Source organism: Trichoderma harzianum (genome assembly GCF_003025095.1).
Source record: "Trichoderma harzianum CBS 226.95 unplaced genomic scaffold M431scaffold_9, whole genome shotgun sequence".
NCBI classification, from domain to species: domain Eukaryota; kingdom Fungi; phylum Ascomycota; class Sordariomycetes; order Hypocreales; family Hypocreaceae; genus Trichoderma; species Trichoderma harzianum.
The window spans coordinates 790,627-814,079 of NW_020209257.1; the positions used below are offsets into that span (position 1 = coordinate 790,627).

The 23,453-nt window shown below is 51.2% G+C and overlaps 7 protein-coding genes across 7 annotated transcripts; 4 read left to right on the forward strand and 3 right to left on the reverse strand.

Moving 5' to 3' along the window:
* The first annotated feature begins 403 nt into the window (after positions 1–403).
* M431DRAFT_532473 (hypothetical protein) lies at positions 404–5,432 on the forward strand. Its single transcript, XM_024920862.1, has 4 exons — positions 404–838; positions 916–4,035; positions 4,110–4,313; positions 4,368–5,432. Exons 1-4 carry the CDS (start codon positions 653–655, stop codon positions 5,202–5,204), a joined length of 4,347 nt encoding a protein of 1,448 aa, XP_024772443.1. The 5' UTR covers positions 404–652; the 3' UTR covers positions 5,205–5,432.
* Positions 5,433–5,562: 130 nt separating this feature from the next.
* On the reverse strand, positions 5,563–7,260 carry M431DRAFT_510045 (hypothetical protein). Its single transcript, XM_024919402.1, has 4 exons — positions 6,642–7,260; positions 6,350–6,395; positions 6,178–6,295; positions 5,563–5,968 (listed from the first exon to the last, which is right to left on the reverse strand). Exons 1-4 carry the CDS (start codon positions 6,815–6,817, stop codon positions 5,850–5,852), a joined length of 459 nt encoding a protein of 152 aa, XP_024772444.1. The 5' UTR covers positions 6,818–7,260; the 3' UTR covers positions 5,563–5,849.
* A 1,158-nt stretch (positions 7,261–8,418) lies between these two features.
* On the forward strand, positions 8,419–9,582 carry M431DRAFT_497091 (hypothetical protein; the record flags this gene model as incomplete). The annotated part of the gene is made up of 3 exons (XM_024917557.1): positions 8,419–8,838; positions 8,904–9,186; positions 9,257–9,582. The coding sequence occupies 3 exons, from the start codon at positions 8,419–8,421 to the stop codon at positions 9,580–9,582; spliced, it is 1,029 nt and encodes a 342-aa protein (XP_024772445.1).
* A 1,791-nt stretch (positions 9,583–11,373) lies between these two features.
* M431DRAFT_497092 (hypothetical protein) lies at positions 11,374–13,350 on the forward strand (the record flags this gene model as incomplete). Its single annotated transcript, XM_024917558.1, has 2 exons — positions 11,374–11,693; positions 11,757–13,350. 2 exons carry the CDS (start codon positions 11,374–11,376, stop codon positions 13,348–13,350), a joined length of 1,914 nt encoding a protein of 637 aa, XP_024772446.1.
* A 1,755-nt stretch (positions 13,351–15,105) lies between these two features.
* On the reverse strand, positions 15,106–16,154 carry M431DRAFT_471587 (hypothetical protein). The gene is made up of 2 exons (XM_024915436.1): positions 15,223–16,154; positions 15,106–15,176 (listed from the first exon to the last, which is right to left on the reverse strand). The coding sequence occupies exon 1, from the start codon at positions 16,042–16,044 to the stop codon at positions 15,583–15,585; it is 462 nt and encodes a 153-aa protein (XP_024772447.1). The 5' UTR covers positions 16,045–16,154; the 3' UTR covers positions 15,106–15,176; positions 15,223–15,582.
* Positions 16,155–16,264: 110 nt separating this feature from the next.
* On the forward strand, positions 16,265–20,325 carry M431DRAFT_7276 (hypothetical protein; the record flags this gene model as incomplete). The annotated part of the gene is made up of 2 exons (XM_024922064.1): positions 16,265–16,418; positions 19,289–20,325. 2 exons carry the CDS (start codon positions 16,265–16,267, stop codon positions 20,323–20,325), a joined length of 1,191 nt encoding a protein of 396 aa, XP_024772448.1.
* A 518-nt stretch (positions 20,326–20,843) lies between these two features.
* On the reverse strand, positions 20,844–21,979 carry M431DRAFT_471724 (hypothetical protein). Its single transcript, XM_024915437.1, has one exon. It carries the CDS (start codon positions 21,604–21,606, stop codon positions 20,962–20,964), a length of 645 nt encoding a protein of 214 aa, XP_024772449.1. The 5' UTR covers positions 21,607–21,979; the 3' UTR covers positions 20,844–20,961.
* Positions 21,980–23,453: the final 1,474 nt, after the last annotated feature.

Consider the following 23,453-nt stretch of genomic DNA (forward strand, 5'->3'; position numbering starts at 1 on the left):
GATTCTTTCTTCTTCAACCTTTCAACCTTCATCTTCAGCCTTCACCATATTAACTCTCTGGCCTTTGATTTCAGCCAACACGTTCTAGGCCCAGCTGCTCAACTGCAATACTTCTTGATTTTTATCTTATCTCTGCAAATTATCATCCGTATCTTCCACAGAAGTGTTACCAACTACTACATCCGTGCCATTTCGTTCAGTCGCGATACGATACGAACGAATTCGAGATCCAGCCTCGTCCTCGCATCACCAACAGCAAGCCTCAGCGGTCTCACACTGTCCCCTGTCAGCGTGTGCCTTTGCAGCTTTCGCCTTGTCTCGCCCCGCCAACGCACGTCGCTACCAGGAATTTAGAGGTTGGCGCCTCCACGTGATTAGCCAACCAGCTCCCTTGCAAAGACTCCTGTCGCATCGCCCTGTCCGACCTTCTCAAATCGTCGTTGGTGGGCCGCTGGCGCACCTCAGCCTCGCCTCTCCAATTGCTGCGTGAGCTCGACTTACATCCTTTGCAAGCGTCGAGCGCCGTGCCCGCCAGACGTTTGGCCCAGGCCGCCCGGCTTACAGAAGCAGCTTCAGTGCCGAGAAGCTGTTTCGCCCTCTCCAGCTTCAAAGGCAGACATTCTCTATCCGCTGTGTCGTCTCATTCAGGCCAATGCCGAAGGCACGTAAAGGCTCATCAAAGAAGTCCAAATCTCGCAAAAGGCCCGCTGCCGCCCAAGACGAAGGCTGGTACACCATTAGGCGTATTCTTGATGAGAGGACCGTAAAAGGTCGCGTCGAATACCTGGTTGACTGGGACGATAATACCGTCACCGGGCAACCCTATGATCCGACTTGGGTTTGTCTAACACGATGCTCTCCACTTACATGCGCTGTGCGGATGCAGAACTTTTTACTAACTTTCATGTGCCGCAGAGCTCTGAGGTTACAAGTATTGCCAGAGTGGAATGGGAAAAGGTCAAGGCTCGGCGTCGCGGAGAGGACTATCAGCTTGAACAGCAGCTTGAGCAACAGCTTGAACACCACTTTGAGCCGGAACCAGGGCCGGACCCGGAGCTAGACCCGGAGCAACAGCTGCAAGATCGCCAGCAGCCAGAACAGTCAAGCGAACAGGAGCCAGAAGCGCAACCAGAGCCCGCATCAGATCAAGAGAGCGACAACAGCCAACCGCCCCGGCCTGCTCATCAGCGGCACATCAACAAGGCCGGCTCAAAGAAGCGGCGACGCTCAGCCTCCTTGATTTCATCATCTTCCACCTCATCCCCTATTCGGCCCCGTAAAGCCCCCAGGAGTGACACCTGCGGATCTCTATATGACGAGCCTCTAGCATCTCTCGTATCGTCGCCTTCAATCTCTACGCCCTCCGAACTCCCAGAGCTGCCTGACGTAGATCTCTCAGAACATCGTTCGCGAGCTACTTCTCTGGTGGTGGTAGAGATTCCCAAGAACTCGAATCTCAACCCGGCTGATTACTTGAGTGTCCTCGGGTCGCAATCAAGCGGCAAGTCTACGCAGTCGCTGGCCGAACTTGAAAACGAAGACAGCCGCGTCGCCATTGCGCGGAACAGCCAAGGAACTGTTCCAGATTCGCAGGAGATTACAGATCGATCTTGGACCCAGCAGCATATTCCAGCCGAATTGCCACCATCTTCCAACCGATTGATTAAGTCCCAACTTCAAGACATCGTACCTGAATCTAGTTCTCACATCATTCCGGACTCTTTCGAGGCACCTTCAAAACCGATATCACAGGAACCTGATAAGGAAACCGAAGAGCGACACGACTCCTCTCTGTCTAATCGTAATTCCACTGATACGGCATCCGAGGACCGCATTCAAGAGTCACATGCGACTGTCAGTTCAGACATTCCTTCTCGCCAGCCCGATCAGTTAAGAGAGGTTCCAGGAGCCGGCAGCCCAGTTCTGTCTGAGTCGTTATCACACAATACGCCCGATTCCCGTGATCGGCAGCCTCTAGCATCATCAGGGTCCGCCAGATCTATACATACACAACCAGAAGCAAGCCCCCGGTTTCTTAGTCAACCATATTTTGCGACCGTATTAGAGAACCCAGAGAGTTCTATACCTAGTCGAATCTTCGAATCACCTGCTCATCCCACTGCGGAGATTGCCTTTTCTTACAGCTCTGGCACTCTATCTGCGTCGGACCAAGGGGTTTCTCAAGCTGCTCAGATAGTTTCTCGCGATTTCGAGGCACCGACACAACAACTTACAGAGAGTAAATCTCAAGAAAGTCCAGCCCAGTCTGGCTCAAATCGCCGTCGTATCAACGGCCAGAAGGATCACACTCATATCCCCGCCTCGCCTCGTCCCCGAGAGGCTGCCGATCTCCTGCCACAGCAATCAGCCCCGGCACGCTATATAGGCCATCCTGGAGGCATCTCAGGCTCACCAGCGAACCCAAAAACCCCACTTAATCCATATAAAGGCCAAAAGATGGAAGACGAGACTCCAGAGCAAGCCAAGGAGAGGCGAACCGAGGAGAGGGTTCGCGCACAAATGTTGGACCTCTTCCACATGGACGCCTTTAACAGCGAGGCTATTTCTACGTCCCAGCAGATACCACTCCACCAGACTTTAGCTGAAGAACCCGTTGAGCACCATGCACCGTTAGAGAAAGGCGTATCCAATACGTACACTGAGCTACCTGTGCACTCGGCAGATTTGCCTCACGGCGCTAAAACGCCCGGCAACAAAGAGAAAGAACAAGCCGGAAATGCGGTAGTCGCAGCAGCAACCCAAAGTACGGGAGATGAGAGGGACACAACGACCTCGACATTTGGGCCACAGGTCTCAACCCCACAGGAGCCCGTCGCCGCAGAAGTGGCAGACATATATAGTTCAGCTTTTGTCGGAGCGGAGCTGGAGCCACCACCTGTGGCTGCCCCAGAGTTTATCCTAGCACAACAATCTACAGTCTCCCTTGCTGACATCAGTCGACAACCAGAGCCAGCATACAAAGATATCCCTCTGGTGTCTTTTATCAGCCCGGATGAGACTATGGTGCAAGGACCTTCAACGGATACTGCTCATTCGGAGCAGGTTCAACACGAGCATAGTCCCGCCGAATCATCGGCGTCTTTCCCCCCTTCAGCAGCGGTAGAACATATTGTGACACTCCCTTTCCAAGCAAGCTTGCGTCAAAGGTACAAAGACACCATAGGCGAATTTAGGCCTTCGATGGTGGAGTTTAACAAGTCTTTTAGCGGGGTGGACTACTCGGAGCCAGATCAGCTCCTGGTCAACCAGATTGACGAGTTATTCAACATTTTGTTGAATATATGTGATTATCCCGAAGATGTGGTGGGAAGCGACCTCGAAACTTTACCTCCAGCAGACCTAGCCAAGTATTGCTGTGATGCCAATCCCAAGTTCAATTTCCTCTTTGAGCTTTTGAGCGGCATTATAAAGCATCACTCAAACATCTTGATAATCGCTCGCTCTCCAGACCTCCTCCGGCTCCTTTGTCATTTGGCAGAAGCTCTGAAGATGCCATTCAGTTGCGATGCTATTGGTGAATCGGATCTCTCATCCGGCGATCCATCCAGTTCTAAACTGGTTCTTGCACTTCCGACTGATGATATCGATGCTCGGGAGTTCGATGTCGTGATTGGATACGACCATTCTTTTAGAAACTCGTCCATTGCACAAGGGCTAAGAAGCCCCGACAACAACAGACGGCAGCTTATTTTGGTTCTGGTTACAACTCATTCAATTGAGCATATTGATCTTCAAATATCAGACGGTTTGACTCTGATGGAACGAAAGAGCGTCCTGGTATCTGCAATCGCGGGCGCCCGGGAGCTGGTGGCCAGTCCCGAACGCGGCTACCAAGAGCCACATGAGATTGCCGCCTTCTTCATAGAATACCTCGAAAGCGGTCAAGACACGCCTCTATGGGATGCGATTCCTGTCCCAGATTATATTCTTGACGTGTATGAACACTCCCAATCGCGGTCACAGATGCCGACATTTCCCCATCATGAGCAAGAAAGCGGTCGCAAACGCAAACATGTAAGTAAATCTCAAAAGGTGGTGGAAACCGCGTTGTCAGCGTGACTTGCTAATACTATATGATGGACTCATAGAACGAATCGGATGTTTTTGAGACTAAGAGACCACGGGTGCTTTCTACAAGTGAGGCGATGGCAGCGATTGGAACAGGCCAGGCTCCAGTATCCGACGAAGTGAAAGCTATGCTGGCTCAGTATACCACCGCAATAGGGGAGTCTTCTCGACCACCAATACGGATCGAAGTTCCTCTTGCATCATTACAGAAAATGGCTGAAATGGTACGCTTCCATTACCACTGTCATTTGTGTGGATGTCTGGCTAATGGTGTATAGTTTGCCGAGTACGAGCGTCGCCTAGAAGCTGCTGATCGCGGCGCGGAATATCAAGATGTGATTTCACGCCTCGAGAAACGGGTCAAGGAGTACGAGAGAACAACGCACAGAGTATACGAGGCCAAGCGTGCTGCGCTGCAAGACCGTACTCAATTTGAAGCCGAAAGGCAGAAAATGGAGAAAGCCATGCAATCTGCTGCGGCCCAATCGGAGAAGGAAGCTGAGAAAGCAAAGAAAATCATTACGGAGCTGGAAGCTGCTGTGGCGCGGCTGACAGAAGACCCAAATGCTTCCGATCCACAAAATACACCTTTGGTAAAAACCGAGAAGCTTCTACACGATACCCAGTCCAAAGTTTCTGTTCTTGAGAAGCGGCTGGAGAATGCCCAGAATGAGGCAGACTACATTCGGACTCAGTATCAGGAAGCTTCCTCGGTTGCGTCTAGGCTACAAACAGAAAACAACCAGCTAACAAGCCAAAACGAGGAACTTGCCAAGAAGGCTTCCGAAAACTCGGTCAAGATCCATGAGATCCAGGAGCGAGATACTATAAACACATACATTGCACAGGTTGCCGAGCTCAAGCAACAGATCCAACAGAGGGAGAGGGAGCTAGAGCTTGCCAATGATGAGCTTCGACAGCTCAAGAACGGACGGCGAGAGACCCGACAGTCTAGTGTACCACGGAGTCCACGCATGGGCATGCTAAGCCCGCTTACTCGAACAATGGGGGGCCCAGGTAGTAGGGGGGCCAGCCCGGCTCTGGGAGCTGGTATTGAAGGGATGCAGCTCTACGGGCAGCAGCCAAGAAACAGCAGATACGACCATTTGAGATAGGGGCTTCTTTTATACTTGACACACTATTTCCTTGGGCAGAAGGGGGGAGTTCACACTGAGACTGAGTAGGGGACGAACGCTCGTCTCACTTACACGTCGTTTATTTTGATACTTATTTTGAGAGTGGGAGTAGTGTTCCCTCCCCTTTTTCTTTCTTTTTCTGTTTTATTTCCCTACTTGGAGTGGTATCTTTCTTTCTTTTTGTTTCAACAGGGAATTGGTTCGAGGCAATTTGTCTCCTTACAGGGATCAAGATGGATACATAATTATATAAAAGGCATAAAGGAAGGTCGCTCACGGCAATATCACACTGGAATTGTTCATGCAGACGGAATAGCACATGCTATTTGATTAAGGAAGTTTTGTCAGGAATATCAACTGTGATTTTTTAATAGTATGATGATGATATGACGCAGCCAAGGGAATCTGTGAATTTCTTTTTTTAAAAAATTCCGTTGAAGCAGCTAGGCGCCGCAACAACAGTAGGGAGCAGTATACACTATATGCTTCTTCAAACTTATCAGACATTGGTTTGGGAGGCCCCCTTCCCATCAACCGTCTAGCACCGTCGCTATCCTCTTCCCTCCCAACACAATACCATGTACAAGACTCGGAACAGACTTTTTCTCCTCGTGGGCAGTGAGCTTATTTCTCCTCGGGGTAAAGGTCCTCCTTCAGTGAGACACCCAGCTCCTCTCGCAGAGGCTTCAGCTCGTCCAGGTACTGCTGGTACTGGTTCTTGTTCTCGACCTTGGCCTTGATGCCTGTGTATCGGTATGCGCGTCAGCATGCTGGTCTCGACGGTGATGATGCATGTAATACGTGAGTACTGCATGGTATAGAAGAACATGTAATGTGTAGCATTGACAAGTGTTTGATATATAGCGTGGCGCCTCCCCCGGGGTGGAGACAGACGCCCGGCTTGGCTGGTGACTCAATTAAGACGACAAAGAGGAGCAGCATTTTGGCGTACCTTCGAAAATGCGGACGGCAGTAGCAAAGTCGTTGACTCTCCGGGCAGCCTTGAGGGCAGCGGCGACGACAGAGGGCGAGGGGACGAGATCGTAGGCGAAGGCGTTGTTGAGGTTGCGCTAAAATATGACCTTAGCACATCATACGATACTAGGGAACCGCAGAAGCGTTACCTGGAGCTCGAAGACGTCCTGCACAGCATCAAACTCCTTCTCGAATCTGTAATTTTTCACAGCGCAGTCAGCCATTGAACACGTCCGGTCGGCGATGGCATGCACGGCAGGTCGTTGATTGGAATCGCCAGCGCTCTCATTGGCAAGCCGCAAAAGTTTCTCGGTTGGCCGCCCGCCCACTTGTCGATATTTTTTTCTCCCTCTCTTTCGGTATTTCCCTCCAACAGCGACAATTCCACCACTCAATTCCAACCCTGCCGTGCATCCATAAAGGAAAAAATTAGAGCCTCACCTGGCAGTGAACTCTTCGAAGGTCTCCTCAGCGTGCTCGGCTCGTCGGGAAGCAGAGACGCTGAAAGGGCGAGCGGCAACGGCCGAGCGAACAGCGAAAGGTGCGGGACGGACGGCGGCGGCGCGGACCATGGAGGAGCCGCGGGCGGCGGCGCGGAGGAGGGCGGCGGACTGCATGATTCGTAGGAGAAGCTCGAGAAGCGCAAAAGAGGGCCTTTTGAGGGGAGGGGGGAGAGATTGAGTTTGGTGTTGTGGTGAGCCTTTGGGCGGTGCTAGGATTGACAAGAGGTGTTTTGGAGCAAAGAATCGCCTGAGGACGGCGGATGACTAAGCTACGACATTGCCTGATTTACCCGGCCAAGCGGGACGCGACAGTGCGAATTGGGAATTTGGCGGGGCTGTATTTGGGCGAGATTTGCGCGTGTGGGACAGTGCGTTTGAGACGAGCGCGTACGGCCTCAATTACGATAGGCTTTCAATTTGGCCAGTTTCTATTTGTCCAGCTGAAAGCTGCTGATACCGAACCTCCGTATGGGGGTGCGGCTGGCCGGAATGCCATTTTGATACTGGCATGCATGCATTCAGCGTGTTGAAACACCATCATTGAAGTTCATGCAAGACGCTGTGATTATATACTGTCTCATACAGGCTTGACTCGGTGCACTAGCGGTGGCAGCTTGTCTACCCGTGGTTCGATCGGAAGGGATTTTAGCGACACAATCCATCCTCAGTTCCGGGTGTCGGGGATCCTGGCACTCCGATTGCATCGGCCTCCGGTTTTGCGAATCTGCGGAGGGTTGCGTTTGCTTGTGTTGGAGCTTTTACATTGTAGTCAATTGCAAAGTGCTAATCAATTCCGTGATATTCAAGTTGTTGGTTTCGACGGGTATCATGACAAGGCGGCTTCTTGATGGCGTACGCTTAGGAAGCCTATGTGTTGGCCCCGAGAGAAGATGTTGACAAAAGTAGAGCACGAGGCCAGCTCCCATCAAGGTTCCAGTGGATGGTGGCTGTCATCTGCCTTATAGTGTTACTACTCTATTCAGCTGCCGCCGTGCATTCGGGATCGGTCTCGTCTCATATGATTTAACTACTACTCGTATGTTCAAATTACATCAAATCGCATTCGCACGGCGTCCGCGCAGCCCCGAAATTGCCAGATCTGTGCCTCGAAATACCACATCTCGCATTCGCCTGGGCCGAGGTCACGTGGCCGCGAGAATGAGAGAAACTTTGCCAGACCTCGGATTGGCTCTCGACCGGCGCCGATGCCCAATCACATGTGGCAGAGGTTAGACTTGGCGTCACCGCCTGCAGAAGCCAAATTTCCACTCTCTGGAAAAGGGGATGAGGCGGCTTAACTATGCTGGTGCTAGTGTCGAGGCCACCTTTAGATTCTGCCGTAAGACTGCGCATGTGCGTAAGTACGTTGGCGTTGGGCTAAGTATTTCTTTCGGCCCTCCTCCGTGCCTCCGTCCTTTTTCTTCTCCTCCATCCCCCCCGGCCGTCGTGAGAGTTGTCTTTTCTTCTCGGAGTTGGAAGTCGAACGCTTCTTACCCCTCCTTTTCTCGTCACTCCTTCGTTGTGCAATCGTTTTTGCCTCGATCACTCTAGAGATTGCAATTGCAGTCTGTTTGGGCGCTTCTTGGGGACAAGGTTTCGTTTCGCTCCGTCGCGTCGCGTGTCCAATCGAGAGAAGTCTTTTCTTCGATTCTTCTTTTTATTCTTTATAGAATTACAACAACTCGCAAGATTTCGCTTGTGCAACTCTGCCCACCATGGCTTCGACTCCCGCCACGTTTTACGAGCAGTTACCGCTCCCGACGCTCGATCGCCCTTTCGGCGTCCATCTATGGCCTCTCTTTGATAAGCTCTTCACGGCCGTCGCTGGCTTCTCGGCCAATGACTTCAAGTTTGTGCCTTTCGAGACTCCCATGTCTACGCTCAAGTCGACTTCCATCTTCATTGTCATCTACTACTTCGTCATCTTTGGCGGTCGAGAGCTGATGCGCAACCGCGAGCCCTTCAAGCTCAAGGCTCTCTTCCTCATCCACAACCTCTACTTGACCGCCATCAGCGCCGGTCTCCTGGCTCTCTTCATTGAGCAGATCCTGCCCACTGTTGTCCGCAAGGGTATCTTCTTCGCCATCTGCGACCACGACGGTGGCTGGACTCAGCCCATGGTCGTTCTCTACTACGTAAGTAAATTCTCTCAGCAGGCGATGTGTGGCGGTATGGCCAAAGGCTAACATGTGACGATTAGCTCAACTACCTCACCAAGTACCTTGAGCTGCTCGATACCGTCTTCCTCTTCCTCAAGAAGAAGCCATTGACCTTCCTCCACTGCTACCACCACGGTGCCACCGCTCTTCTCTGCTACACTCAGCTGATTGGTCTGACTTCCGTCTCTTGGGTCCCCATTGTCCTCAACCTGACTGTGCACGTTGTCATGTACTGGTACTACTTCCAGAGCGCACGTGGCGTCCGAATCTGGTGGAAGGAGTGGGTTACTCGTCTCCAGATCATCCAATTCATCATCGACCTGGGTAAGTGATATTATGATGTGCCTCGTTGGCTCCCTTTTGTTGGCTCCTTACTGACTCGTTGGGCGCACAGGCTTCGTCTACTTTGCCTCTTACACCTACTTCACCTCCACCTACTTCGACTGGATGCCCAATGCTGGCAAGTGTGCCGGTGAGGAGTTTGCTGCCTTTGCCGGCATCGGTATCCTCAGCTCATACTTGGTTCTCTTCATCTCCTTCTACTTCGCCACCTACAAGAAGGGCGGTAAGGGTTCCACTACTCGCAAGTCCCTTCGCCGCATGAGCCAGGCTCCTCTGCCCGACCCCGTCCACATGGCTGCTACCATGGGCACCAAGTCCAATGGAACCACCACTGGTGCCAAGACCAACGGTGCCACCGCCCGATCCCGCAAGGCTTAAGCTGCCTACGCGCGATGCCGTGGGATGTCTGATTGACATGTCAATGACTAAAAAGCTCCGACGCCCAATGGGTGACGAGCATTCTTTTTTATACATATTACGAATCCAAAGGGCCAGTTCCTACAAGGCCAATTACAATTTTTAATCTCTGTTTTTTGGACATGAGGCCATTTGTCCCGGCAAATGAACCAAAATATGAATCGCTTCCTCTGCGATGATGACATGTCTTTTTGCGATTATGATGACAGGAGGCTGATGACGGCTATATGGGCTAATTCGGGGCGGGACGGAGGAAAATGTTCTGGTAGGCGCAGGGCAAGGCGGGCAGTTATTGTTACGAGACAACGCCCCGGGCATACGGAGCTGCATCGTACACTTGTGCGGCAGTGTCACTGGCCAAGGAGGTCATACTGGTTTTTAATCCTATTCTGTCTTATGCTGTACTATACTTGCTTGTATGTATACTTGATTCACCTGGTTTGCTGCTCCATAGATGGACGGTACGGGAGGGTACAGGTTTTGCTGTAGTTTCGGTGTCTGAATATTACGTTGACGTGGTGTTGGATCCAGTTGTTTGTCAGCTCAAGCACGTGTCGAGATGCCATTTGCGATGAGTGCTGTACATCTTAATACATTGGATCCATCCAATGTTGAATTGTGAAGCGGGCATGGATAGCAATGCATCACATGTGAACATATTGATAAGGCTGACTGAACCGTGTTTATTTAGGGCAATTGCAAGGTATAAAAGCTCAATGGTTGGCAGAGGCTAATGAACACCTAGACGGTACATGTAAACATAACCTTGAAGCTTGTTGCGATGCAGGGGGGCTTGTGCGATTGCCATTGAATTGACTGGAAATGCAAGCAGGAATTGGTCATTACATATCGATTGGACCCTGCAAGAGGAAGATGACAATGAAAATTACAGCCCCTCGCGCCACCCACTAAAACGGCCCCCCGAGCGTGTTCCCCCCTTCAGAGGCTTGTCAGTTGCTCGTCAGTTCTCGTCCCTCTCATTACCGCGCTACAGCTCACCCAGACAAGGAACGCAAGGGTCAACTGGCCCGGGGACCTGGTGGCTTAGGTACGAGCTTGAGGTGGCAGCTCCGCTCTGTGCTGCTGAACTTTTGCACGAGAGCCGCTGTGGCGTGCAGACCAAAATACACGACATGTCCAGCTGAATCCTGTCCTCATCTCCCTCCATCTCCCTCCCCTCAACTTCTTCATCCTTCCTCTCTTCACTTCCTCAACTTCAGCATCAACTACCTACAGTAGTGCTTTGCCCCCCAGTCCAGTCCAGCCATAACTATAACCATAAGGGGCGGCATACTTCATACCTTTTAACGAACGACGCCCCTCGTTTGCATTTGCATTGTTTGCAAGAGACATCGCAATCCTCGCACCGCCGCAGCCACTGACTCTCGCTGGCTGTGGAGGGACCCCCCAATTTCAGCCTCGTTGATTGTTCGCGGGGCTTGCAGCAAGGGATGCGCGAGACAAGCTTGATTCAACAGCATTGGTCCTTGGCGTCGCTTCTCGTCACGCTCCCCTAGACATTTTCGGCGTCAGCTTTTTGCTTATATTTTCTTTTCCTGGACTCTTGCCATTTCCTGGTTCTGTTTCTGTTTCTGCGACACCTTTCACTCCTTTTTTTTCTTCGGTCCCTCGCTACGCGTTTCTCTCGACTCCTTCGCCTTGAGCATCGCCGCAACGTTTACCTCTTAAGTCTCAACTGGTTCAGATTAGCCCAGCTCCGTTTGTAACAGCCATCCCATCACCGCCATCACCATGAGGTTCCTCTTTAGCCGGAAAAAGGACAAGAAGAAGAACGAGCTGTCCAGCCCTCCAGAGGCATTGCGTCGCCCTGTTGCTATCAGCCGCCAGCCTTACTTCCCGCCGAGTGTGAGATCGAGCCAGCTCGTCGCCGTTCTCCCACCAAAAGTTCTCGAGCGTATCTTCCTCTTCGTCTGTCCTCACTCCGGTGATGAGACGTATGATGCCTGCGAGGATAGTGGCAGCAGCGAAGGTTGCATGTTGTGTGACCTGCGTGACCTGGCCCACTGTTCGCAGGTGAACCGAATCTGGCACGATACCGCCATCAAGCTATTGTGAGTATTGCCCACCACTGAGCCGTTCATGCATGTTTCCTAACTGAAATTTTCCTCCTTTAGGTATCACAGCGTTCGGATCGACCAGGTCCACTACTGCAAGCTTGAGGCTTGGTTGGCGGAGAGGCGCAAGCAGACGAGATTTGACCGCAACGCCATTCCTGAGGATCCAGCTCAAGCAAGACTCAGGCTGTTCCGGCGTACGGTCCGCGAGGACCCGACTCGTATTGGCAAGAGGGTCGAGTTTCTGAAGACGCCCTACCAGGTGCGCGAGTACTGCCAGGTAGAGTTGGCTCAGACCATTGCAGTCCTCCCCAGCCTCAAGTATGTTGATCTGCCTGAGGGCATGTTCTCGGATGAGTCGAGCAGCTCGACGCTACGGTTCGAGGTGCAAGCCAGATGTCCCAACATTCGAAAGATGACGTACAATGCAGGCTCAGAGAAGAGCTTGGCAGCGCTGGCTACGGGCCAGGTGTGGCCTCGACTTGAGGTTCTGGAGCTGAACGGCATCAGTGTCGACACCATGACTATGAGGGCGGTGTTGAACTCGTTGGCAAACCTCCGGGCCCTCAAGATGACCGAAACAGAAAGTATATCTGATGAAGTGCTGATGGCCGCATCGGGGCCTATCATGCCCTCGTTGGAGGAGTTCATCATGGAGAAAACTCCTCGAGTGACGGCTGCCGGCCTCATCGAGTACCTTGCTTGGCCAGAAACACAGCGCGGACTCAGGGTCCTGACACTCGTACACACTGGCGTCCACCCGCAAAGACTTCAAGAGATCTTGACGATGGCGCCATGTCTTAAGACGCTGGCCATGAAGCACAAGGTAATTGAAGGCTTTCCACAGCACGCGGGCATCGGATTTCTTGCGTCTCAAAGCCTTGAGACCCTGCGCTTTGAGATTTCTACCGAATCAGATAAGGAAGTGTACGCAAGCATGAAGGCCAGTTGGTACGCTTACCTCGCCTCATCCGTGCTCGCAGGAGGTATGCCTAGGCTGCGTAAACTCTTTGTCCACGATGAGTCCTTCCCGGAGCAGCTTCAGGGGCTGCCTCCTCCCAATGCTAGCTTTGCGGCGGGAGGCCACATGCGAAACCCATCTCACGGCTCTACTCGCAGCTCCCACGTACCTTATCCAGGCATGCCAACTACGCCTACTTCCAAGACATTTGGGAACCCGTTTGCAAACTCGCCCGGCTCACCAACCTCTCCCAGGTCTCAGGTTCAGTCTCCTCGACAGCTGGGCGTGCCTGGGGCGCCAGCAGCACACCGGTTCAGCTCCAACAACCCATTTGCGGCGCACATGCGAGCCACTGCTCCCTCACCAGCCCACACCCTTGAGGTGTATACCAAGACTGACGAGTACGGTAAATGGAACTTTAGCAAAGTTGACACATTAACCACGACAGGCCAGCCGCTGCGACGTCCAGTCAGCAGCTACGGATTGGCGGCAGACGTGGCCGGAGAGGGGTGGAACCGAGGCGAGGTCCGACGCAGCATCATGGTCGGAGACGGTACGGGACTCTTCTTGCCTCTGCCTCCGCCGCCGGGTCAGGACGAGTACGGCCGCAGGGGTTCGGCCATGTCGGACGCTTGGCGACCCTCCAGCAGCGGTGGAGATTCTCTACGCCGGCCGCCACCTCTTTGGCAGTGATTTCAGGTTCTGTTCCTTTTCCTTTTTTCTCTTTTCTTTTATTGGCGATTTGCCGCCCCGGTGCAAGGGAGCCAGGTCATGAGGCAAATCAGAGGCATAATGATTGATGATAGCAAAAAGGCTCTTTTTTTTTTCTCCATTTACTTCTAACCTTAGTGTCCAGTGTAATATAGAAAGACCAAAAAACTGGGGGATCTGGGATTGCATTCAGGGACATTAATCAGTTTGGTTCATAATTTCCCGTCATCTTCGACGATAGTTCTATACAAATTGACCTCTTTGGCCTGCTCTCGTGTCAGTTGCAGCTGTCCGGCCTCGCGGGAGAGGCGTCATCCGCGCTTTTTTATAGCCTTGTGTCTCTCTATCAGTGTGAGCTCTTGTCGTGATCAGATGATGCGGCTCTCTTTACGGCTCTGGAATAGATGCCTCGTGGTGGGAAAATAAATCTGGCTGACTCACAGCAGTTCATATGATTACATAGTACTGTATTATAAGCTTACTGCACCGCCATGTGGTAATCACTCCGGCTGGACCAACTGGACGGAGCCAGAATGGCATTCTGCAAGAAGGCGAAGTGGAGAGAGGCATCAAAAATACATCATTGTTAATTTATTATCTTGTTCGCCCCGATAAAGACGCCAGAAGCTAACGATTGGCTTCTGGGGATTGGGAGCGTTCTAGACGCAGCTTTGACATGGGCCTTTGTTCGTCAAGTCACTTTTTGGGACGGCTGGGCTGTGATACTGTATGGAATCGAGGAATAGTAGATTATTATCTGGCCTCATTGACTTGGGACGAAACGAGCCGTTTGTGAGGTGGAACTGTTGAATAGAGCTCGGTTGTTTAGAGAAGATGATGAAAATGGCCGCTATGCTTGACGATAACCTCGATACTGTGCAGTACATAGATACAAGCCACCTTAGATGGATCAACGATTACGATCAACAACCAGTGGCAAAAATGCACGGCCGTTTAGTCTAAGATGCACAAAACTAACAAGTGTAAGCTCGTGTATCAAAATATCCTGAATTCGACACTATGCATGTACACAGTTTACGTCCCCAATCCCGCCAAGACAAACCCAACAGAGCAAAAACAAATTCAACACGTTGGTGATGAACTCTTTGGTTTTTTTTTTTTTTTTCTTATCATGTTAGTATCCATTTTTTGTGACCACGCCCGTGTATCAGGCCATGTTTCGTCTTGGCGTTTAGCTGTCCGTCACCAATTAAGAAACAATCGTCAAACAAAAACGTGTCGCCCGGGGGGGTCGTTAGGACGGGGGCCCGCCGCACGGATTGAAACGCTCGTGGCCCGGTGTTGAAACGGCCCCCCCGGGTTTGGGTCAACGTGACAGGCACCTAATGTCTGGTTTTGCGTTGGGCAATTTTCTCTGGTCTTGTGTTTCAGAAGCTCAGAGATAAGGGCGAACGGGTGGTGCTGTTTCCGAAGGATGCCAGCCAGCCCTCATCTACAAGCTTGGTATTTTGCGAGAATGCTTCTACGAGAGGTACGGAAGTGCACTTTTCGGAATAATAGGAGCTTGCACAGCCCGCTGAGCTTCACGCCACGCGCAAAAGAAGGGTACCGGAATAAGGGTTCAGGCTTCTATTTCTGGCTTCATTCTTATTGTTTAAAAGAGAAAAAGATGGGGTTAGTCCGCTTTAGGTATGGGTCTTTCTGTGGCTGGTAGTCTGTCCGCAAAACGAAGCTCAAGCCACTAAGGAGGGCCCGCGGAGAAGGGTTTTGGGGACCAGGTGTGGCGCATGCAGTTCACGTTGTCAGCCGGCGGGAGCCCATGACGCCATGGCTGGGGTCACTAGTATCTACCCTATAAGCAATGTTGCTATTTCGAGGGCCATTACTCCGTACCTATGACAGAACTTTGAGTGTGTGCAGCATCGGGATCGATACGGAGTCAGCATTCCGTCAGGCCTTACGCAGGTCACTCGCGCGAGCTTCCAGCTGTAGGATGGGCTAAGCACACTCGGTGGCGGGTGCTTTTTGTCTTCTTACCAGAGGGCTGGGATACAGTATGGCTTCACTGTCCAAAGATACATGAACCAGATTGACGGAAGCCCAGACCTCCGAATTCTAGGTTATCGCCAACGAATGGGGACCGGATCTCGAGCGGACGGATCTTCAAGATGAAGCGCTGTGCGTCGCGAAGGTTTTGGTGCGTTCTGTCAGATGCCCAAGTTTTGCGGCACTAGTCCAGTCAGTGTTCCAGCCTTATCGGCTTGGGCCAGTCAAGGCGAAGAGTTGCTGCTGGATTAGTGGTTTTGGTGGCGTTCTGGTTGAGACATGCAGTGAAGCAGATACGAGGTCCAAGGCGGCCATCCTACCCAAGAAGAAGGGTATCAAGTAGATGGATGGGAGGATGAGTGAGGTTTGAGTGTGATGGAAGAGTGTCGCTGTGTCTTGTGGCGGATTTCCAATCAAAGGAGCCGAGCTGTTGTCTGTGCCCCTCCTGTGTGTCGCATTTACATTGGTGCTACGAAGAGCCTTTGGTGGTGGTATCTTCAATGGTAGTTTGGGATGGTCGGCCCAAGTTGCTGTAGAATCTGGTGTGACTCCGATGCTGCAAATCAGGGGCTCGGTAGAGACGATCTCGGTTCGTACAAGCGGGAGGAGTAACGCCGTTATACGTTTTCTCTTTTTCTTCTTCTTTCTTTTACTTCCTATGCAAGACATTGAACGGTGCCGCTATATACGGAGTACATGCAAGAGAAATGATACCACCTAGGTTCACTTAAATGTGCTAACCCATCGCCCTATCTGCAGAGGCCTCAGAGTCGGCCTGGCGTAGGGAATCACCGATGAAAAAGAAGAGGCAAAAGGAAACAGGGAAAAGGCCTCCATCGGCATCTGTATCGTCACGGTGCGTTGATTCGCAGGTGATTGGGCGGCAACGATGCAAGTCGAGAGACGAGTGGGTGTGGACGTCGGCGCTACCAGAGGCACCAAAACCACTCTAGATCAGATTCAATGGACTGCGTCTGCCGGTTTTGACTGGATGGCGGGAGGAGGGAGAGGCTGGGATGAAAACCAATGGCGCGATGCATGGCGTGAGTTGAAGGCGGATGAATGAATGGATGAGGGCATAGTTTGTGGGTGTGGCATGTAGGTATCAGGGTTGGATTAGATATTATTTGCGCATAGACCCAAGGGCTGCTGTTCCTTGGAAAGGGTAGAAGAATTGATTGATCCCGTATGTACAAGTGATTTTGCAGAATGTTGGCGTAATGTCTTGCATCAACCCTATCTCAAGGCAATAAAATACCACCCTATCTAACCTACAACCAAAGGGGTGTTTATCCTATGTACATTCTCATACGGCCAACTCCGTGCGAAGCCCACCTACATAAAATATTGGAAACAATTAAAAACGTCCCGAAAGCCTTGGCCATCGTGCATCCCTTTCGCCCTGCGTCAGGTGTTGCCGTCTGTGCAGCGTTTTAATCCGTGCCACACGGCGCATCATGGGGACAAGTAATTTAAATTGACGTGGCGGCAAGCGTTTCTTGTGCGTGCGGCTGAAGCATTTCGGATGGCACAAGGCGAAAGGAGAGAGAAAAGGGCTTTCGAGAGGGCATCATGAGGAGGAGGGAAGCAAGGAAGAAAAGGGCCGTGTTGACGATGTGATTGGCTCTTGCTGGGCGTCATGGTGCAGCCAGGCTGGATGCTAGATACAGTTCTGGTGATTCACGCGCTGCCGAGACCAGCCGTAGGTCGCTTATTAGCTGCATGGAGCTTTTTTCTTTCTTTCGTCGGCCGGCACTCTCATCAAGGGCCTTGTAGATGAGTAGATTAGTTGGTATCGGCATGTAATCAATCCAATCTCATTCAAGAAAGTGCTCAAACCGATCTGCGGTCTCGATGCTACGGTACGGTAAAGCACTGTACATTATCCTCCCTGAGCCTGTAGCCGTATCTTCATGCTGTTAGTCACTGCACTGCTACTAGCAGAAACAGTTAAAATGACGAGCTACAGGGAGCTGCGTGCTCAGCCGTTGACTAGCAGCACCCGCGTGACGAGACGACGATCCGCCCGGGATGTTCGTTCAGGCTAGGTTTGTCAGTTAGTAGCCACGAGTAATGGCGTTGGAAGACAGCGGTTTGTTTGCTTCCCAATGATAATGGCAGTTCACCCAATCAAGACGGGCTCTGGCCTCCACGTCGACGCTTGGTGCGGTTGGCGTCATGGCCCCTGGAATGATCCGGATGGTGGAGAATGGAGAGGGTTTGAATGAATGACGGTTGGGACGTGGAACGTGTCCGTGCTGTGAGGATGGAGTTTGGAGGGGGATTCGATATCAAGGGCGGGCTGCTGCGACAGAGAAGAGATCGGCGAGGCTGCGACGAGTCATCGGGTGTCATGTCATCCGTCAATGGGGCTGCTATAATGGCGTCAAGGGGATCTCCTCAAGTGCCGTAGCAATTAAAGGGTTGTTTCGTGGTGATCTTTTTTGTCTTTGATAATTGGCCTTTTATCGAATATCTCGTGATTCCAGATTACGCTGCTTACTCTGCTCTACTTGGCACCACTGGCTAATACTCTGTGCCTGAATGCCAATGGGAGCAAAGGGTAGCACTCGGCACTTGATGTCGAGTGGTGATACGTGTTGCGTGCGGAGAGCTGGTGGGACGTCACACTCGCCATCTCGAGCTAAAGCGGCACTCGCACTCACACATGTCCTGATTCTTACAGTACCTACTGCACCAAGTCATCTAGTCGAATGTGATGGATGCAATAAATCGTACGAAAGCACTGGAATGATGGCATTCTGCAGGTGGTGGCTGGGGAAGCAAGAGAGGCGTCAGACAGAACATGGAGAGAGTGGCGCATGAAGGTACGAGGAGAAATACAAATGCTGGTTTCTCCATTAGCGAAAAGGACGTCGACGCCGTGGCTGCAATGAGTTTAAGAACAATAATCCATCTCCAAGGTCAAGCCACATGGCTGGAGCTGGAGGTGGCATTGCTTCGTAGAACCCGACACTTTTACGGAGCGCCCAGAGGCACAGGACTGTCTCTCCGTACAAAACTCCAATCTATCTGCAGCAGTCACATTCTTGGAAAATATGACGAGTTGGGATAGCGAAATGGGGTGGACAGAAAGAGCTGCTCGCTCCGTCAACCGGCCGGCCAGTTGCAGGCCTGTGAAACGACTTGCTTGCAGGGCCAGTGACATGTTTTGGTTAATTGTGCCAGGTCCTGTTCAGTTCTGTACACGTTCAGGTCCAGCACTACGACAGGTAATAATTCTGCACAGCACCAGACATCAAATGCCTGTGCCGTCATAACGTGGGCTAATCCCTTTCTGGCAATGTCTGGTGGATCCACATATACCCCTGCCAGGATACCAAGTGGGCCCCCAAGGTGGGAAGTGGGCTCGCCGTTCGTGGCAAGTACACAGTGCGCGGGTAGCAGCATGCCAGACGGTGGAACATGCCCATGCCTGCCTCACATACTTGTATCTGTGTGTGCCCCCTTCCCGGCGCGTGGAGAGAGAGTCAAGATTCTCTTCCAAGACCATTCAAGTCAAGTTTCTTTTCTTTTTTCCCTTCTCTGCGCGTGAACGAGACGGGAACAGCTTCAGCTACATTCCTCCCTCCACCGCCCTTTCCCTTGTTCCATATCTTCATATCTTCCATACCTTGCTCTTCCACTTCCATATCTTGGCTCGTTTGACGCCTTACAAGAATCCCAACCAGAGTCTCTCCCTTTGTCATTCTTCTTCTTCCTCCTTCTCGACTTCGCCCGCCTTATTGGTCTTGGATCCGCCCTATTCGATATATTGCCGCGTCACACGTTACGACTATTGCCCAAGTTGGTGGAACTTTTCAAGGAGCCATTGATAGGCAGTCGAATTCGTCCCAGGCATCCATACTCTAGAGGGGCAGGACCACACAAAGAGATTCACATATACATCAAGCTTCCTCCCAAGCTCCCAAGCTTTGCGAGGGCTTGCTTGCACCACAACCAACCGACATCGACATCGACATCGACATCGACATCGACATCGACATCGACATGACCCAGTTCGACACCAACATGTCTTCAACAATCACAAAGACAGAGGCCGTGCTGCCCAAGGCACCCGCTCTACCTCCCAGAAGCGCCCTGAGGGCCTCAAGGCTGCTGGCCACCATGCCTCAGAAGCTTTCAGGACACCGACCCGTCCTCACTCCCGCCGCCCCTCATCTTCTCTACCTTTCATCCGAAGAGGATGTTTCTTCTTCAGCCGACGACTTCTCCGACTGCGACTACAGCTCCGACAGCGAGCAGGCGCAAGAGACACCCGAGCAGACATCAACGTGCCAGGACATTGCCCGCAAGGTTTCAGTGGTCTTCTCTGGAAAGGCCTGCATCGTTCAGCTCTCCCGAAGATCAATATCGCCAAGCTCATCAACAAGCTGCGCCGCGAACGAGCTTACAAGGACGTCGACCGAGCCCATCCTGAAGCACCGAAAGGCATCTACTAGCTCTACGTCGTCGGCCAAGGGGTTTTCACAACACCCTCCCCGGTCAAGCAGCATCATGTCTCCCATCAGCTTCGAGGGGGGCTCGCCCTCGTTCCTCAACATTGATCCGTTTGCGACAAAGTCGGAGCCCGAAGAGCCTGAACCCCAGCTCCGCAAGACGGCGCAAATGTTCAAGAGGACGCTTAGCCTGGTCAGGAAGCGTAGCAGGCCTAACCTGAACCAGTCGGCGTCCCTGTCTCGAGAGGCTCTGTCAATACAGACGCTGCCCATGGAGCAGGTTGGTGAGGACAAGGAGGAGAACCACAGCACTCCCCGGAACGCGACATCAATACCGCCCTCGATTTACCAGGACGTGATGGCCTCCAGGAGGGCCAGCAGCTACTCAGCCACAACGCTATCGCCGGTTAGCGATGCGGCATCCCCCCTGTCACCGACAAAACGAATTCGCCAGGGCTTCTTGACTCGGCGACGAAGCATCCGGGTATGAGCCCATACACCGCTACCATTCCATTCACAACACTCTCTTCATCTCGATTTTACCTTTTGCGACACTGGATCCACATTCAACTTTTTTTTTTTTTTATGAATGCTCCGACCAACAACAGCTGGCCTCTACTTTCTTCACTCTTGCGAATTTCGTGACGACGGTGCTGGAATCTTCTCCTTTTCCTGCTTTTTTTCGACTTGGTTTTTTTTTATAGGCGGCGCATTTTTATATGGCATAACAAAAAATGGGGGCATATATTGCACGGAGCGGCGTTTTCACGTGGGCATACATGAGAAGAGTTCGTCATGCGAACATGACACTCTTGGGGAGGCTTTGCATTGCCTCGTGGCGTTTTTTCTTTTCTATCAGTTTCTTTGGGACAATACAGCCGCGATGACATCAGCTGGCAAACACTGTTTTTTTGTTTTTCGCTTTAGCTACGCAAGTAGTCATGATGCTACCAATGAAGAGAGTCCTCGGACCTCGATTTGAATCCATTTTTTGCCTATTTTTCCAAGTGATGATTTGTGTGATGCATTTCCGTGTGCTGACTACTCATTATTGCACAGTACAGTGCAGTATGGCTTTGTTGCCTTTACTCGTGGTTGCCGCGGTGAACTGGGGCTCTCCATGCACCTACACCGACGTTGTAGTTGCAAGGGTCCATGACCTGATAGGCAAAAACTCCTGCATCGAACATCCCTGGCAGCCGAGGCGGTCTGCCATGAACACGGTGTACAAGAGCCGCTTTTTCTTTATTCCCGTTGAAGATTGTTTAACCCAGAGTGAACAAGATGGGTGAATGCGTGCATGAGAGTAATTCGTACCTACTGTACTCGTACTTGGCGTGGGAATGGAATGCCCCGAACATACATTTGACGTTGATGACTGTACGGGTACGGGTACGTGGATGCCCAGAGTGGGGATTTGGACCTGATGGAGCGGAGGAGGCCGGTTGATGGGAGTCGAGATATTACTAGCAGTTTTGCTATAAAGTAAGATCAGATGGAAGATCTCGCTTTGGACTGAGTGGTAAATGTAATGGTTTAATGGATGTGCTTCAAAGTTGTAGTTGCAGTTTATGATAATTACAGTACAGACTGCACCGCAAGGACAAAGCAAGCCAAGGCCTTGACAAGGCAAAAAGGGTAAAAAGGCGGGATGGGATGTTGTTGAATTTTGGTTGGTGTAAGTTTTCTTTGCCCTCTTTTTTTCCCCCTTCCCGCAGTGGAGTTTGAAGAGATGTGTTGTACATGCAGATGTATGGAGCACTGCCGACATGTTTTAGTCCTGTCCTGCTTTGGGGCTAATGTGCCATTACTGTGGAATGAGATGCTTGTTGTGCTGGACTTGGATTAGTACCTTTTTTTGTTTTCTTGCTGTATGGAATATTCTTACTTGTGCTGTGTTAGTGTGTTGCTGGTTACGGTGTGTCTTGTCTTTTTGTCTTGGTGTTTTGTGAGACCTTCCGGCTTCGGTCACGATGGTTAGCGCTACTTCTAACAACAGTATTGTAAGTTTGAGATGTGAGTGTATGTACATGCAACATAAGAATTAGGATATACATGAAGACAAGATAAACATGTAAAATATTGTCGGAGAATAAGGGTTGAGCGTAATTTATCTTTATTACTTTTTCCGTCATCTATCTGTTCTGTACCTGAGCGTTCGCTGCACGCACTCCGTGCTCCTGCGTCGGGTATCCCTTCTTTCCCCTTCCTTTTCTTTCTTTTTACTGCTTCATCATATATGTATATGCCGTATTACGAGGTGCCGTACCTATACATACCCGCAGGCAAGGCAGGGCAAGGTATGTGAGTGAGCAATCTGCAATCCGTGCCCACGTCTGTCTGCTGCTGGAGACGGCCATGTGCTGCTGCTGACAAGTACATGATACGTGATATGATACGTGACGCCGCACGGAGTACGTGATACGGGCAGCTCAGGAGCAAGACAGAGAGAGAGAGAGAGCATGGGTTTCAAGGGCAAGGGGAATTTTACCAAATAATGATGTGCAGGGCTGTTGATGCACTGTATCATTACCTGTTACGAGTGCGTAAATGTGCACATACATATACTACTTGTACGAGGCTGATTTTGATACCGCGACGTCCGAGATAGGGAGGACAAGGGGGGTTGTGTATTTTTCTTCTTACTCTTTCTTACTTGTGCAAACGGGCATTATTATTATTCTTTCGTTGTTTCGCGTCCGTATCGAGGGCCTTGTCTCAGTCCGGAGAGGGCGATGCGGGCCACGACACGGAGGCGCGTAAGTGTTCCATATCGGGATGCGACGTTGCTTGGAGATGGCGATGATGGACAGTTTACTGTATACATCTGTTCGTATCTAAGAATAAACATATTTATAGTACTCGTACAAGAATACATGGAGTGTTCAAAAATGGGATTGGCGATTTCAATTCAATGCAGCGTGTTGTTACAATTTCCCCCTTCTACTTTATTCAATGTCTTTCATGCTTTCGGCTGGCCAAGCAATAATAGACGCTCCGGAGATGTCACCTGTTCATGGTGAAACAAAGACGACGGGGTGGCATTTTCAAGAATTGAATAGGTACTACACGCACTCGGCCGAACTGAACAAGACAAGAATAAAAAACAATAAGAATAAGAATAAAGAGCTGCTACCTCAGTTCAGTAGGTGATACTTGATATAGCATTACGTACTTGGGTGCTGCTTGCAACTCCCGCTTCAGAGTGCGACATTGTCTGGGACACGTCGCGATGCTGCGTGCCTTCGTCTCCAGATCGGCTGGATGCAAGCAAGCAAGCCCGCTGTTTTTAGTCAATTGCATTTTGCTACGTGTACAGAACAGAACGGAGCAGAACAGAACAGACGAGCATGTATGAATGGCATCATGAATGGCGGTATAGCAACGGTAGAGAACCATGGATCGGTTCATGCTCATGCTCAACAGCATCACGCATCACGCACCTCAACAATCCATTCATACTAACTTGAACCAGATAGCTATAGCTTGCTGTAGCTAAGGTAGCTACCTAGTAGCAGCACATGCAAAAAACAGCACGATGAACAAGAAGAAGCAAGACAAGACAAGACAAGACAAGACAGTCTCAGTCTCCACCATCCAGCATCACGCTTGACAGCA

Bases quoted from the DNA above. Each gene is read 5' to 3' on its own strand.
- M431DRAFT_532473 (XM_024920862.1), top strand. From the start codon at position 653: ATGCCGAAGGCACGTAAAGGCTCATCAAAGAAGTCCAAATCTCGCAAA. The intron at 839-915 runs GTTTGTCTAACA...CATGTGCCGCAG, and splicing joins AACCCTATGATCCGACTTGG to AGCTCTGAGGTTACAAGTAT. The intron at 4,036-4,109 runs GTAAGTAAATCT...ATGGACTCATAG, and splicing joins GCGGTCGCAAACGCAAACAT to AACGAATCGGATGTTTTTGA.
- M431DRAFT_510045 (XM_024919402.1), bottom strand. From the start codon at position 6,817: ATGCAGTCCGCCGCCCTCCTCCGCGCCGCCGCCCGCGGCTCCTCCATG. The intron at 6,396-6,641 runs GTGAGGCTCTAA...GAAAAATTACAG, and splicing joins TTCGAAGAGTTCACTGCCAG to ATTCGAGAAGGAGTTTGATG. The intron at 5,969-6,177 runs GTACGCCAAAAT...ACCGATACACAG, and splicing joins TGCCGTCCGCATTTTCGAAG to GCATCAAGGCCAAGGTCGAG.
- M431DRAFT_471587 (XM_024915436.1), bottom strand. From the start codon at position 16,044: ATGTCTTGCATAGGAAGTAAAAGAAAGAAGAAGAAAAAGAGAAAACGT.
- M431DRAFT_471724 (XM_024915437.1), bottom strand. From the start codon at position 21,606: ATGTCGGCAGTGCTCCATACATCTGCATGTACAACACATCTCTTCAAA.